Source organism: Rhinopithecus bieti, unplaced genomic scaffold (genome assembly GCF_001698545.2).
Source record: "Rhinopithecus bieti isolate Rb0 unplaced genomic scaffold, ASM169854v2 scaffold_33515, whole genome shotgun sequence".
In the NCBI taxonomy this organism is placed as follows: domain Eukaryota; kingdom Metazoa; phylum Chordata; class Mammalia; order Primates; family Cercopithecidae; genus Rhinopithecus; species Rhinopithecus bieti.
In genome coordinates, this window is record NW_016814192.1 from 46,484 (window position 1) to 63,615 (window position 17,132).

The 17,132-nt window shown below is 34.3% G+C and overlaps 1 protein-coding gene across 3 annotated transcripts in view; it reads right to left on the minus strand.

Moving 5' to 3' along the window:
• Positions 1 to 6,248: 6,248 nt before the first annotated feature.
• The window catches only part of LRRC40 (leucine rich repeat containing 40), a 66,401-nt gene continuing 55,517 nt past the window's right edge, over positions 6,249 to 17,132 (minus strand). Inside the window, exons 12-15 of one of the 3 annotated variants that reach the window (XM_017849969.1) lie at positions 13,801 to 13,911; positions 12,505 to 12,582; positions 9,893 to 10,078; positions 6,249 to 7,333 (exon numbers count right to left, since the gene is read on the minus strand). In XM_017849969.1, the coding sequence (XP_017705458.1) occupies positions 7,228 to 7,333; positions 9,893 to 10,078; positions 12,505 to 12,582; positions 13,801 to 13,911 (481 nt within the window). In that variant the 3' untranslated portion in view covers positions 6,249 to 7,227. The remainder of the gene's footprint in view (positions 7,334 to 9,892; positions 10,079 to 12,504; positions 12,583 to 13,800; positions 13,912 to 17,132) is intronic. The other 2 variants (XM_017849971.1, XM_017849972.1) reach the window with 2 other exon arrangements.

The window sequence follows — 17,132 nt, forward strand, 5'->3', positions numbered from 1 at the left end:
ATAATCACTTATACAACCTCACAGAAAGTTGAGAGGATTAATCAAATTGTTTAAAAATTTTCAAGGAGCCAAATTTAAATTCTCAATACTCTATGAGATTTTTTGTAACTATTTTAGATTTTTATCTGAAGAATGCATAGATATAGCAAAACCATTAAATACAGTAGTATCTGGTGGCCTTTCTGTGGGGAGGAGCTCGTTTGTCCAAGGTATGATCTACCAGTGAGAGGATCAGTGCCAAGGCACAACAAAAGCTAATCATTCTTAGTTTAATCCTGACCAGCTAGTCTTCCTCCAGACATCAGCTACCTGATTTTAAAGAGATCATGTTGGAAATGAAAAGCAGCAGTCTCTATCATATGTTAAATTCAAAGGCCTAGCTGCTTGTGAAGACCCTATTATGCTTTATTTGCTGATCTAAGAAAGAGATCTGCCTACCTGTCTTTAGGAAAAAGCAATGTTTTATGTAGCTTCAATGAGTCCTACATCAGGTTATTCTAATGCCTCCCGCTGCAAAAACCAAGCACGTAAGTCTCCAATCCTGAAAGTCACTAGAATATCGATATAAGGAATTCTGTAAGTGTCAGCAATATCACAGTATTCAAACCTCTGTTTAGGGTCCTGCATGTATTATCAAATTGGCCTCCAAACAGCAAGTGATAGAAAATTCAGGTGTTTTATTGGATTTCAGAATTCAAATTCAGAATTAAGTACTCTTGGGATAAAGGAAATTAATGAGCTTTTGACATTTCAATAACCCCTTGAGATTGTCAAAGGCTTCAATAAGGAACTCTGACAAATAGATCAGAAAGTCCTAAGTGAGAAAGAAAACAAGCATGTCTAGTGAAATCTGTCCAGTGTACTTAACACTGCGCAAAAAGCATATTTTATTCAGACCATTTGCATTCAGATGTACCCCAAAGACTACTATGCTATAAAAGGCTTGTCTCCTACTTCCTGGCCTCTAGCCCTACCCATTGCCTAGGTGGATGTTATGTTTTTCGTTTTTCCTTTGTGGGTGAGGGAAGAAGAGGACATCAGGTGAAGCGTGCCATTACTATTTGAAAACTAGCTCTGCAGGAAGGGTTAAATCAAATCCTTTACAGGGTGACCTTCCTGTATCTCCTTAGAGCAACTGCATTTCAAAATAGGCCAAAGCTGAAGTCACAGGAATGAGACATTAATTGTAGGTTTTCAGGAAAGCTTCGGGGACACAGCAGGTACATTCTCCTAGAGCCTTTGAAAATACAACATGTAAGTCCTTCTTAGATTAGGCTGAAACTCCAAATCCTTGTTGAAGGTTTTCCTGGAATCCTGTAATAAACTGATCAGTTTATTATTAAGTACTGACTGAATGACAGAGAAAGGTACACAAGGAGGACTTGTATCACAAGAAGTAAAATAATTATTTCCTTAATGAGAAACTTAATTCTAGGTTACTTACAATAGCTGCCTTATTGGGGGAAGGGAGGCATAGATTAGCAAATGGTAGGTTTTTTTGTTTTTGAATATTTGAAAAGATGCGTCAAGCAATAATAAACTAGATATGCAATAATCTTGTCGAGTAGTATGTGCTGGTTTTGGAAAGGTGAAAAGAGAATTGTTATATCAGGCTGCTTTTATCAAGCTAAGCATGGGCATGCCTTTCCAAAGGGTATATTTGATCCTATGGTTAATTTTAACATTTGGACTGGAAGCTTAACCTCATCAGGAGTGGAGTTAGATTTTACAAAGTTCCCCTTATCCAAACTACAGCATGCTTACTACTTTCTCCCTGCATTTTTCACACCTCAGCCTCCTAGGGCCAGCTACTGGCAAGTCATTTTGTCCATTTTCATTGATCTGGCCACATAAGGAACATCCTGTTTCTTTAAATCCTCAATGCTTAAATTGCCATGTAGAAATCAACTCCCTATCAATTTTCTACATTTAATCTTGGGCTTCTTGTCATATTTTCATTTTTCTGCACTGGTTCCCATGGCAACAAGTCTGTTGGCAGAGAAAGTATGACTCTGCTTCTAGTCTTCTGCACAGGACAAAATCCTTCTGGTGATCCTCAGGCAAGTATCATATAAAAAGTCAGGAATTGACTACAGTTCCCTTGGCTAATGCCTCTAATCCTTTACTCTCTCACATACATTTTCCACCTTATTCCCAAACTAGGCTTGAGAAAAAAAGCATTCAAGGGCCCTGCCCAGTATCTCTTTAACTACTGATCCAAGTATTCAAAGGCCCTCCTATCCAATCACAGCTGCAAAGACTGAATATTTTGGTTCAGACGGCTTTCCCTTCTCCCTAAGTATCAGCGACTTAACTGACATAAATGCATAATTAATGACACGGACCACTGGGAGCAGCATCGAGAAGCAACTTTCAGTCATTTTTCTATTAACTTTCCTCAGTTAGCATCTAAGGTGTAGCCCAGGGAATAAGTATGTCCTGAATTGAGCCTTAAATCAGTGTCTAATAAGGCAATGGAACATTCAAGCAGATTTTCCCCTAATGAGTAGTTAAGTGGCAGAGGAGGAGAGACCAAGGAGTCATCCCAGAGTTCTAAGCTCATAAAGAGGAAGAGATAACAAAGATGTAGGTAAGAAAAGAGGACATTGTAACTGGTAGCTGCATATGAGCAAGGGAGCTTCATTCAGTTGGGACCATTCAGGGTTCAAGTATGAAAAAGGTATGAAGCCTACGGAAAAATAAAGAAATGGCGCATGGAGAAAGAAAGGGTTTTTGAGAGTTAACAGTCAGTAGAAAGGGAGCCTGCAAATGAGAGAAGAATAGCTTCATGCAGACTTTGGCCCAACTCTGTCTACAAATATTTTTGCAAATAATGTTTCTCTTAATAAAATGACATATTTTGTTTTGAACTTTGGAATTCCATTGCGACTTGGCACTAAATTATAGGCCTAGCAATCCTAAATCTCCTATGTCCTCAATATCTAGAAACAAGCAGTAACTGTTTGTCAGAAATTAAACAGGACTTATTTGAATGTGCTTTAAAAAAAAAAAAAATCAATGAATTCAGGGGAATGAAAATACATGTTAGAAATAAAAATGTGGTTATCTCAGCTATACTTAAGAAAATTATCAAATGTAAGTGATCCTTTTTTGCTAGATCTTATAAAATATGTGATACTTAAGTACATGGAAGTTTTAAAGTTAGCTGCTTATATTATACAAAGATATTTTGGCTCTTTAAAGGTTATTTTCCTATATTAAGAAAAGCTTTCTTATATTAAAAACTTTTATTGTGACTCAGGTTTTGTGTCTATGTATAGGCACACATACATAGGAGGTGTTTTTCTTTGCACATTTGTTTTGCACAGCTAAAATAATGGGGTTAAATAAAGCCCAGGTATGCAGGTCACTTGACCTTTTTAATAGCTTAAGGAAAGCATTTGACAAATGGACAAAATAAATCACATTGTATTTCTTTATATCTCTCCATTCCTCTTACCCTTCCCCAACCCTCTACTAAAGAATGTGTCTTATTTAGTCAGGAAATCTTATGTAATTTTTTTGGAAAGTCCATAGGAAAAGCAAAATGAAACTCTCAGGCAGACAACATAAACCAGCTCCCATATCTGCTAGAAAGGTCACTGATTTTCAGAATATATTGTTGAAATAATTTTTATTTTCAATACTTATAGTCTTTCCACTCAGAGGGCTCTTTATTTGTCTTGAATGTGGAAAAGGCATCTGGTTCAGGTCAGTAAGGACTGTTGTATGTTAAGTTTTACTCTAGAAAATTTGGTTTTAGCTTTGATGACACCTAGCATCAGTGGAATGCAATGAATGTTTAATACTTCGGCTTTATAATGTTTGGGCATTTCTCTTGAACATCCTCAAGTACACTTTCATCCTTGAAAATGCAAGCCTATTTTCTATTTGAAATGAAGAGAAAGGTAATTGATAGTCAGATAAACCAGGCAGTTTTTGTCTGAAGAGCCAATCAAGTTTCTCTTTGTACTCGGTAGAGACTAAAGGAAGCTTAAAGATAATGACATTGTCTTCATATGAAGAAGAAATTTTTTACTAGTGGAAAATTAGAAGTAAATCTACCAAATTCTGTTTGTAAATTTTAAAGACCACCACAAAAGACCTTGAAAAAAGTGAGATGACTGCAAGATTACTGCCGGTTATTGAAAGTACTACAGTTTTATTTTTTCCACTTTGTAACTGCCCAAGGGCTCCCCCAACCAGGTATATATATGAAAACCATAACATGAACTAGGCTCTTTCTATTCACAAAATAAATATTAAACTAACATAAGCAATTCTGAAGGAAGACAGTGGTAGGTTTTCAGATGGTTTCTTAAAAATTCTATGTAAAAGGATACTAGATATTATGTTTTGGATGTTTTTTAAGTATCTATGAAAATTATTTTTTCCTAAACTATTTGATAATTGATTACTTTTGACCTCAGTTATTTTGGGGCATAATCCTTTTACTGCTCTATAAAGAAGTTCTAATTCTACCTATATGAATTAGTATTTTCCCATATGCCAAACACACACACATAAATTTTCCTTTTCTCATTTCAGGTCATATAATTCAGTTAGTGAAATATTTCACTCTTCTGTAAGTTTAAGAAAAATTCCTAAGCAGTGATCCAACTTTGGGTCACTACTTTAGTAAAATGAAGATAGTCTCTAGACTTTTTTTTTTTTTAATGATATCTGACTTCACTACCATATGTGCAGCACAACAGTGACATCTTAAGGCCAAGTAACCAGAGCTCCTTTACCCAGAGAAAGAACTTGAATTGGGATCTGATTTCAAAGAAATCCCATTATATTATCAAGTCGTTTTCAAATTTACAATATTCGACTGGTAGAGAAAGTGCTCTTTATGACTTCTTTTGCAGTCTTTGTGAATCTTTTATGTGCAATAGTAAACATTGACATTTTACATAGACATATTGTATATTAATGCATGCATTTCACTGCCTAGTTTATTGACACTCCCCTTGTAAAGCTTTTATGGAAGAACCACCAAGCCACAGCAGTATAGCAAAAGAGGCTTAATCTTTATAAATTGGGGCCTTTTCTGTCTCTTTGCTAGCCTAGGTGGCTGTATACAAATTTGGGTGGGAGGGGGCAGGAAACACCTCTTAACGTTTAAGGTTTTCTACTTGGGTGTACTGTAGCCAATTCAAAACAAATTGCTTACTTTAATAATACAATTTTACCATTTTATAAAAAAAATTAAATCACAACATGTATAACTGAAATGGCTGTATTGTAATTAATATTTTGAGATAATTGTGATTTTGAGCTTAAATTATATATAAAAAATTGTCATTTTGTATGTGTTAAAAGACTACTATATCACAATTAAAAGTACTTTTTAGTTGAACTACATATTGATGTAAATAAAACTGAATGAAGACATATTTACTACTTTATTAACATAGATCGTGAATGTACTTACTGGTTTTTTTGCAGTATGAGACCGTAACAACCTTGAAAGCTGCTTCATTTTATGTGCAAAGAAGTCCTATGAAACTATATTTTAAATTTACTGAACCAGTGAAATTAATTACTTTGTCAGTTAATTTGCAAATGCAAGCTGTATTCTCCAGTTTTATTTTATGTATTGACACTAATTGGTAAAGGTGTACAATGTGATTAGAATGCATTTTGAAGATGCTTTCTGTACAGATACAAAATACAGGGACTAAAATAATGCTGTGCAGTGTATAGCAGAGCCATTTTTCGGCTTTGGTGTACTCAACTTTTTCAGTATTTAAAAAAGTGTTTTGAATAACATAAAAGTCTCCTTATTGTATAAATAATAAAATGTCACCTTATTGTAAAGTGTCTTTTGTTTACTATCAAAGCAGACTTCGTAGTCAGCAACAGAGTTGTAATAAGAAAAAGGCATGATTTTGTTTTTATATTTTTTTGAGATGGAGTTTCACTGTCACCCAAGGCTGGAGTACAGTGGCGCGATCTCGGCACTCTGTCACCCTCCACCTCCTGGGTTCAAGTGATTCTCCTGCCTCAGCCTCCCAAGATGCTGGGATTACAGGCACATGCACCATGCCCGGGTAGTTTTGTTTTGTTTTGTTTTTTGTATTTTTAGTAGAGATGGGGGTTTCACTATGTTAGCCAGGCTGGTCTTGAACTCCTGACCTCAAGTGATCTGTATGCCTCAGCCTCCCGAAGTGTTGGGATTACAGGCGTGAGCCACCAAGCCCAGCTGAAAAGGCATGTTTTTTAAAACAAAAACATAAACATTGTAATCAATATTTGAAAAATGTAACTTTTATTCTGAACATGTAGTATTTATCTTTATTAGCAATTTTTTTCATAATATAAGCATGCCTCAATCATCCAAAAGCTATCTATCTATATAAATTGATACACATGCTACTGAATTGACTTCTTAATAGAATCATATGGTGTTTTAATGACTAATCAATTTCTGATAATTTTGGTGTAAACAAAAATGATATTTAATTTTATTAGATCAAGTTTATCTATATCAAATTCCCTTTTAGAAAATAGTGCAAGTTTAGTCTTACCAAGATTGCAAGTAAATTTTAAAATTACGGTGCTGTAAATAAAAAGGTTTTAAGTTGAAATGTGTACTGAGATTAGTCACATCACAAAAGTCCTATCATGGGTAATGAAAAGTCTTACTTTTAATATATTTTGTTTCCTTTTCTTTTGACATGTGGCCCAAGATGAGGTCTTATTTTTTAAATGCCGAAGAACAGCATTCAACAAAATTCAATTTAATTTTATATGTAACAAAAACATAGAAACTGGCTAGTCATATCCAAGTCAATTGGTCACACTGTATGGAATACAAAAGAAATGAGAAAAAAAACCAGTTCTACAAAATGCTTTGTTATTATAATACTAAACCACATTAAACAAAAATTCACTTTTGAAGAAATTGCTTGCTGTAAGAAAATGAACGTTAGTAGGATAAATCCTATGCAAAACATTTAGAACAAATGTATGAACACTTTGTGGTTATCACCATTACAAATGTATACAACACCTTACAAAAATCTTAAATAAAAATGTAAAAAGATTTACTGGCAGTGAATATGGCCCAGGCTAATTATACCAATGGGTAGGTGATACTGGGAAACTACAAGATCAATTATAGCAATCATCTTTTAAGATGATACTAAAACAAATGTTATATCTTCCTTAGAATTAACCAGGGTTAATAATACATGACAAGGGTTATAAAGCAACTCCATGTTAAGCAGGAATTCGGTCTCTCAAATATTCAAGTATAGCAGCTGTTCCTTTGATTAATATGGCTGCTCGAGGAACTCGGAATGGATTTCCATCCAGAAGTAATGTTCTAAACAAAAGAGAGAAACTGAGAATGTAAACATTTTCCATTAACAAGGTTTTTCATCTAATTTCATTTGCAATTTTATAAATAAAATTTGTATTTTTTTTTCTATTTGCCCCTTTTCATTTTTATTTCTTTTTTTTGAGACAGAGTCTCGCTCTGTTGCCCAGCCTGAAGTGCAGAGGTGCAATCTCAGCTCACTGCAACCTCCGCTTCCCAGGTTCAAGCAATTCTCATGCCTCAGCCTCCCAGGTAGCTGGGATTACAGGTGTGTGCCACCACACCCAGCTGATTTTTGTAATTTTAGTAGTGAGGGGTTTTTGCCATGTTGGCCAGGCTGGTCTCAAACTCCTGGCCTCAAGTAATCTGCTCGCCTTAGCCTCCCAAAGTGCTGAGATTACAGGCATGAACCACCATGCTTGGGCTATTTGCCCCTTTTCAAATCTGAGCATTTAAACATTAGAATTATAACTAATTAATAACCCAAAACATATTAACTGAATATTTACTTTGTGAAAGGTACTCAGCCAAGTAATTTATATTCACTAACTAACTCTTAACAATCCTACTCTCTCAACAATCCTATGATGTAAGTACCATTAATAGTTCTATTTTAATAGATGAGGAAATACAAATTTAGGGAAGTAAGAAATATTGTCTAAGATCAAACAGCTACTAAATGGTGGAGTTGTGATTTGAACCACCCTTTTATCCAGCCCTCTCAATCTTACTAAATGACTATATACTAAATGATCAAGTAAGATTTAAACAAATATCAGCAAGAGTTATCCAAGCCAAGGACTGTAATGTAATCAATGCATCACCACCACTGCTCCACCCCTTGCCTCCCCAAAACATTAACACATTCTGCCCTCTCCCTCCTTTGAGCAGATATACATATATAAACCTATTTACATGATCTGAGAGTTCAACTTAAGATTTAAAAGCTTGTTTTGTTTCATTATATAATAAAATATCTTCAGTTAAGAGAGGCTTTTATATTACTTTTTAAGTGTTTATATAAACAAAAATCAAAGGACTCATACCATATTGTTGATCTAAATTATATCTTCAAATATTTCTGTTTCTTGGGAATTCTTTTAAAGACTTATTTTCTTAATTTCTAGAAAAAAGTTGATTACAGTTGATCCTCATTATTTGTGGGTGCTATATTTGCAAACTCGCCTACTCACTAAAGTTTGTAACCCCCAAATCAATATATGCGGCACTTCCGAGATCATTCATAAACATGCAGGGAGGAACAAAAAATTGGAGTCACCCCACAGGCATGTTCCCAGGTGAGGCTGAACAAGGTGATGCTTTGTCTTCTTGTTTCAGCTCTTACACTGTAAACGGGTCCTTTTTGGTGGTTCATTTAGTGCCACACTTTTCAAATTTTCATACCTTTGTTGGTGTTTTCACTGTGTTAAGTGGTCACCAAGTATAATGCTAAAGTACTGTCTAGTCTTCCTAAGGACAAATGGGATTATGAAAAAAATACATGTGTCAGGTAAGCTTTGTTCAGGCATGAATTATAGTGCTGTTGGCCATGATTTCAATGTTAATGACATGACAATAATATTAAATGAAGTATCTTACTACAGAAACACATATATAACAAAGTTATATATTGATTGGTTGCTGAAAATGTTGTGACTAGACTCTTGCAAGAACCTAATCCCTGTATTTCCCAGCAATAGGTCAGTATTCCCTAACAGGGTGTTCAGAGTGTCTATAGAACATAACTGCCACAAAAAATACGAATCAACTGTATTTGTCTCCTATAACTTACTAATATGAGGTACTAGAGCAGATACCAGTGTTGCCCCAGTGAAGGAAAATATACCAAATCATTAATATGCAGTTTTCAGCAATTAAATTACTTCTGACACATTCTGCTTAACCACTTGGTTTTCTGTTGATATCTCAAACCTCCTTTATATTCACTTAACAAGCACTTACGGCGTGTTTACTATGTTTTAGGCACTGGGACAACTCTTTTCCAAAGAAAGACCCAAAAATCGTATAAATAAGTCCAAATGAAGCATGACGGGAAATCAGGTTAGGGACTAATTCTGCTTGGAGGACAGGGAAGGCTTTCAAAGGTGACATTCAATAGGCCAATTATTGATGAAAACAGGGTAAAAGTACCTGATGCTGAGGGAACAGCAGATGTAAAGAGTGAGAAAGACTATGCTGGGCTCGAAATAGAATGGTGGTAATCTGCAATCAATTTCAAAAAAACCCTGTATTCAAAGCTAAAGAGTTAATATTTCCCTGACATTTGTATGCAGTAGAGATTCAGGTTATAAACATACACAGTGATAAGCAATGTGCCATTAGAAACAGTTATTATATTTACACATATACCATAAAAGCAAAACTAAAAATATACATTTGGTAAAATTTGGAAAACAGAATTGGTACTCTGGGTTTTGTTACCTGTTATTTTTAACAGGATATTAAATCTGTTACTTTAACTTCCTGTAAATTTATCTCACAAAGAAAAATCACTTCAATAAATCAATAAAATAAATGAAATAAGCAGTAGAATGGTGTAGTTACCTTAAGTTCACACAATTACCGAGCTCTGGTGGAATTTGTAAGAGGTCATTATTTTGAAGGTCCAACGTGGTCAGATTTTCCATCATCTTCATTTTCTGAGGGTCCACAGATCCAACCTGATTATTACTAATCAGAATTGTTTCAAGTGTGAAGATACGATATAGAACTTCAGGTAGCATTTTAAACCTATTAATACATGAACAGAACACCTAAATATACTGGAATCAGACATCAAAACATTCCTTAAAACAGATTATCTTAAATTTGACATGACAGTTTTTTCTTTACAAAAAATAAAGAGAAAGGGCTAATTTTGAAAATCTTAAAATACATATTAAGCAGACAAACTTGTAACACTTACTATTTATTGTATAAAATCAACAAAAGTTCAGAGTAAATTTTCCCATGTTTCTCTGTTCACATTCAAGAGAAGAGGAAATCTTCTCTAAATGTATCCATGTAGGTATTCTTCCTTTCACTTTTACTTCTTATGAAACATAATCACTCCCAATATATTACGTAAAATTCGAGATTTGTATTTTGCTTTGACTGAAGCTTCCAAAATGAGTACTCTTTGGGTTCTTAAAAAGACAGCAAATTAGCATAGACTGCTGGCTTTCTTGTCCAAGCAACCTGAAGATGCCACAAGATATGGGAAGGCTAACAGCTCTCAAATCTATACTTCCAATTAACACAAAAATGGCTCAGGACCCTGCAGGGGAGAAAGGCTAGCACAGTTTTAGCGTAAGGTAAACTGCAGCCTTGACTAGAAAATACAAGAATGGGCCGGAAAGGAGAGCTTTGGCCTTTTCACTTCCGCATACCGTGCCCTTCCTTTGCTGCCTTGATGAAAAAAAGCAACAGTGAAGTGTAAACTCAAGGCAGTGCTGAAGTTCCAGTGAGACTAGAGAAGCAATAGCCAAGAGTACAGATGGACCAAATGACCCCTTAGTAGGCTCTTCTCTTCCCTCCCTGCAACCCATGAACAAGATAATTATCTGATAACACAGAAATTTAGGCTAGCTTTTGGTACTTCCCCAAAGATATCACTTGCAAGACAACTGTTAGCTCAACTGACAACACAATATAAAACTGATAGCTCAATTCACAAGTAAAACTTAGGAGAGATCTGAGACGTGCACATATTTTAAAACAATGACAATAATGGTGCAATCTATATACTAGAAAGCACAAGTAATGGAGCAGACAGAAGAAAAATTTAAATAAGCAATATTTTAACATCACTATGCATTAGCTTCCTCATCTATAAATGAGGAATAATAATAGTACTAAACATATACACTTATTATAAGGATTAAATGAATATATTTGAAGACCTTAGGACATTATCTGGGTTACATTAAATATTAGCTGTTAATATTTTATTTTTTAAATTTTATTTCTTTATTTTTTGAGACAGTCTTGCTCTGTCGCCCAGGCTGGAGTGCAGTGACGCAATCTCAGATCACTGCAACCTCCACCTCCTGGGGTTCAAGCGATTCTCCTGCCTCAGCCTCCTGAGTAGCTGGGTTTACAGGCCACCACCATGCCTGGCTAATTTTTGTATTTTTAGTACAGATGGACTTTCACCATGTCGGCCAGGCCAGTCTCAAACTCCTGACCTCAGGTGATCCGCCCACCTTGGCCTTCCAAAGTGCTGGGATTACAGGTGTCAGTCACTACACCTGGCCAGTTATTCATATCTTAATTAAATTGTCTTTAGAATCCATTTTCATCATAAGAAACAATGTGACATAGTTGTTAAGAGCCCAACTTCTGGAGCCAGACCACCTGGACTCAAATCTCAACTGTATAATTAACTATTTATGCATACCTTAGATGAGTTACTTAGCTTCTAATCCTTGATTTTTAAATGAACACAGTAACAGAACCCACCATGTAGGGTTCTTGTAAGCATGAGCTATTACATGTAAAGTACTTAGCACAGCACCAGCAGAATAAGCTCTTCTCAATAAATATGTTACTCTTAATTATCTGCAGTATCTTGATAGTGTTTGCTGAATAAAATCTAAGTTTCGTTGAGCATAAAAAGCTCAAGGTCTGGCTACTGCTTACTTGCCAAACTTTATCTGTTCCTTCTACTCCTCTACCTGCTTGCTTGATTGTCCAAAGCACACTGAACTTCTTGAAGTTTCCCAAACATCCCATATGTTCTCACATCTTTGTGCCTTGGCATACGCTATTTGCTCTAACTAGAATGCTCTCTACCTGAATGGCTGGCAAATGTCTACTTTTCAAACCTCGGTTTCAATGCTATCTCCTCTACCTTGAAGTAATCTCAGAAGACATTTTCCCCTGCACTATGCTTCCATTAGAGCAACTGTAATTATTTATTTGAATATTTGTCTTTCTAGGCTACAGGTTTCTCAAAACGGTAAAAAGAAACAAAAAATATGTTAGACATCAACTATGAGAATTCTAAGAAAATAATATTTTTAACTCTAAGAAGAACTAAGTGAAAATAAAATCTGGATATTGAAATAAAGTAGAAGGGGCCTTTTGTTTATTTGGCTTTTAGTTGTTTTCTCCAATGAGAAAGATCTACATATTTCCACAGAATAACAATTAGAATTGTCTGTTCTGTCTCTTACCTATTAAAGGAAAGATTGATCGTTTGTAGTCTTACCAGTGATTCCATTTCTTCGGGCAAAGAATTTAAAAAATTGTTCCTAAATTGGAAATCAAAACAGATGATTCACAAAGTTTGAAAATTTTTACAAATTTAATTTATAATTAAAATGTTGAGCAGGAAAAAAAATATGTAGATCAGTTTGTCAGTCCTTGATCTGACTTTATTAAGGCTGAGTTCTGAGAATTCTGAATCAGTCACCTACCACAGTTATTTGGTTAGTATGCCAAATCCTAATAATATCAATATGCAACCAATTGATAATGCAATGAATTCTTTATAGGTTTAATAGTGATTACGTGGTAAACATTGTAAACTAACTCCTTCAAAGTGGGGTCTTTAATATTTCCCCCACGTCTATAATACCACATAAAATAAGTATTCCATTGGTATTAATACATATGATAGAGACATGAAATTCTACTCTAAGAGGAATTTAAAAATTATTTTAAAAATGAACCAGGAAGTTAAAGAGTTCTATTAAGAGATTTGGAGTTTTCTTCTCCATAGGTATAAGGCAAATCTATTCCTAAGTTTAGAATTTAAATCTACACAATGACTATTTCTTTTTTTAGCTCTTACAATGAAACATGGCAATAAACAAAATCTTATTTACTGTTGGAATGATCTGGGAGCAATGTTAGAAGAAAAGTTAACAAAAAGGTAAAAGGATTTTAAAGCCAATATAACTACTAATAATGAAAATACCTGTGAGAAAATTATTCCCAACTAGATGACTACCTATTACAAATAAAAACTTTTCTCTAACCTATTTCTTTGTTCAGAAGTCAAGCCTAATATGTAAAAGTCATACTTTCTACAGTACAATCTATATTCTTTTTCTGTATCTATATTCTCTGTACTTTTCTCCAGTTATTGTCTGCATTAAGTTGTGTTAAATAACCCACTCAGCTGGTTTTATGCTATTTACTTTCAGAAAAGAAACAATGTGAAGAAAATACTTTCCATGTGTTATTTGTAATTTTGCTTAGAATGGGTTAATATTTTCAGTAATTTTGTCTTATCACATAACTTGTAAATTGCTTACAAATGATAAATGTCTGATTACAGTATTCTTCCTAAATTCTTTCTTGGGTTTCCTAAACACTATTTTAGGATTCTCCTAAACTACTGTTAATAAATAAAGGCCAGTTTCCGTATATACCTAGGAAAATATGAGGCAAAAGGAATAAGTTAGGCAAAACTCAAAGACAAGTTATAACTATTTTAAAAGTCAAGCAATAGTATCAATAAATACCTGAGATCTAAAAAAGTCAATTTTTGAAGCATACATAACTCCAAGGATATAAAGGAAAGTTTATTAAAACTGAGATTGACATCAGAAACCATTTCCTTCAGTTCTACCATCCTGAAACAAAAATAATTTTTAAATGTTAGCACTTGAATTCACTGTCAGAACTTCAAAACTGTAAGCAGATCAAAGGAGGAAATTCCTATATTTAACTTCTGCTAATTATGACTTTTTGTACCTTTTACTTTTTCACAGGAACATTAATAAGTTTGGATATGTAACTAATAAAAATAATTTTTTTTAAAAAGGCTCACTCTTATCTGACCAAAAGTTTCTATTTGGCTTTAGATGTACATTAAAGTCACTTAAAAAATTATTTATTTTGCATTTAAACCAACTTGGCTCGAAGGAGAAAAATCAAATCTAGAAAATTTTTATACTTTATTCTGTTAATAACTTGAATCAATAAGACAAACTGTTAGACAGACATCTGTAACACAGCAGTTTTCTACTACAAAAGTGGTGTATCACCACTAAGGAGCTTTAGTTTAAAACTTAAAGAGGAAGAATTAAACATTTCTAAGTAAGCCTAATCAAGGTTTATAGTTTTAATCCTGTTATTAATATGATTTACTAACAAATGAAAGTTGGCTGGGTGTGGTGGCTCACACCTGTAATCTCAGCACTTTAGGCGGCTGAGGCAGGTGGNTCAAATCTAGAAAATTTTATACTTTATTCTGTTAATAACTTGAATCAATAAGACAAACTGTTAGACAGACATCTGTAACACAGCAGTTTTCTACTACAAAAGTGGTGTATCACCACTAAGGAGCTTTAGTTTAAAACTTAAAGAGGAAGAATTAAACATTTCTAAGTAAGCCTAATCAAGGTTTATAGTTTTAATCCTGTTATTAATATGATTTACTAACAAATGAAAGTTGGCTGGGTGTGGTGGCTCACACCTGTAATCTCAGCACTTTAGGCGGCTGAGGCAGGTGGATTACTTGAGGTCAGGAGTTCAAGACCAGCATGGCCAACATGGTGAAACTCCACCTCTACTAAAAACACAAAAAATTAGCCAGGCATGGTGGCGGGCACCTGTAATCCCAGCTACTCGGGAGGTTGAGGCAAGAGAATTGCTTGAGCCTGGGAGGCGGAGGTTATAGTGAGCTGAGATCACGCTACTATACTCCAGCCTGGGCAACAAGAGCAAAACTCTGTTTCAAAAACAAAAGAAAAGAAAACCAAATGAAAGTTGTACAACTTAGTCTATATCACATTAGCAAAGAAAAAAAAAAGGATATAAAATGCTGTGCTGAAGAAGATGTAGTGAAAGAAAGTGAGTTTCAGTGTGTAACTGATAAAACTTTTTTTGATATATCAAGAGTCAAACTCTGACTTAATAATTTTTCTGGAAATCTGGCCTAGAAAAACAATACGTTTCCTTTATTGTCATAATCAACCTTATAGTATATAGTTAATTTATATTTTTAAAGTATTGTTTATAAACAGAAAAATACTTACGATAAATAAACCAGTTAAGATACTAATTATGGCCAAGCACGGTGGCTCACACCTGTAATCCCAGCACTTTGGGAGGCCAAGGCAAGTGGATCAGTTGAGCTCAAGAGTTTGAGACTAGCCTGGGCAACATGGCAAAACTTGGTCTCTACAAAAATTAGCAGGGTGTGGTGGCATATGCCTGTAGTCCCAGCCACTAGGGAGGCTGAGGTGAGAGGATCACTTTAGCCTGAGAGGTTAAGGCTGCACTGAGCCGTGATTGTGCCAGTGAACTCCAGTCAGGGCAGTGAGATCCTGTCTCAAAAAAAAAAAAAAAAAAAAAAAAAAAAAAAATTGAATGTGTAACTCCAAATGGAGAATAGCTTGAAATAAAATATGCAGTATGCCACAAAGTTAACAGAGTAAATCAGTGATGAAACTACAACTGATACATTCCTTTATCCCAAAATTTTATGAATATGTATTATTTTATAATCTTTGATGAAAAGTATGAATTGTTAATTAAAATTTTTTTAAAAGGGTAAGTGGTTTGGGAACTTTCTAGAGAAAAGCATGGCTTTTTTAAAGCAACATGTCCCCGTAATAAGGCATGTCTTGATTATTTTCTTGACATTCTAAGTTGCTCAAAATGTGACACAATAGCTGTGTCAACAGAATGGCATTGTCTTGCAAAAGACGAGTCAGATAGATAAAATGAGGCAGTAAATAATAACTAATGTCTCGTAAGTCTATCTTTATTCCCAATTAACTTATTTATTCCAGGACCTCCTCCAAAAGCAAACCTGTCCTATCTGAGAGCAAATCTAAATGCTCGATTCTATCAAATATCCTCTCAGTCCTTTAAAACAAGAGAGAACCAGAAGACAGACTAGAGATCCCTTCTGCCATGGACTATCTTAAATTTGTCATCTTTTAAGATCTATATTCCCTAAACTATGCTCTGTGAAACAGAAAGCAAATTATAGTTTGTCTCACTTTTTAAAAGTTTTAAACATCTAAAAAAATTATGATAGTCAGATGAAAGTCATTCAACTTCCTCAATTCATCACATCACTCTCCTCCACGACATCACCTTTTTTTTTCCTTTTAAGTATTTATGTGCATAAAAGCATTAGGCTCTAGTTGAATGCTTTGTGTGGATTATGTCATTTAGTTTAATTCTTGTAAATAGGCACTATTATTATCCCTATTTCACAGGTAAGAAAACTAAGAACAGCTAGTTAACCTGTCCAAAAACGACACAGCAGGTCTGGCATATGGTATAAGCAATCGACTCTATTGCTCAAGTTCCTTATCAGTACCCTATCCTATCTCACACTGGGTTGTTTTAACTGCTAGATTATCTGTCAGCTTTCTTTGGGTATACAGTTTACTGCTAGATAACAAATGTTTTTTAAAGTTCAACAATATACTAAATTAATTGTTTCTCATAATCTAAAGATTTTGCTATAATTAACAACAAAAATGTATTAAATAGTACAAAGTATAAAGCAAATGACTGCATGTGAAGAATCCTTTTCTAGGAGAAAATATTAACAGGTTTCAGTTAATTTTGCTTTTCTTATCAGTGGAAAATTCTAGGCTTTATTAACATAAAGCCCCAAATGGAAATTCCTATTAATCCATATGGACCTGATGTTAGACAGTCTCTTAATACTTTTCCCTAATTCTTCATGTCATTGTATGGGTATATATACCCTATATTTCATTATATGGGAAAATAACAATGTTTTAATAATTCTTATACCCATTTTCCAAGTTTAAATATAAAAGAAAAGAAACAAAACTCTGTAAAATCTCTATACCTCTCAGAACAA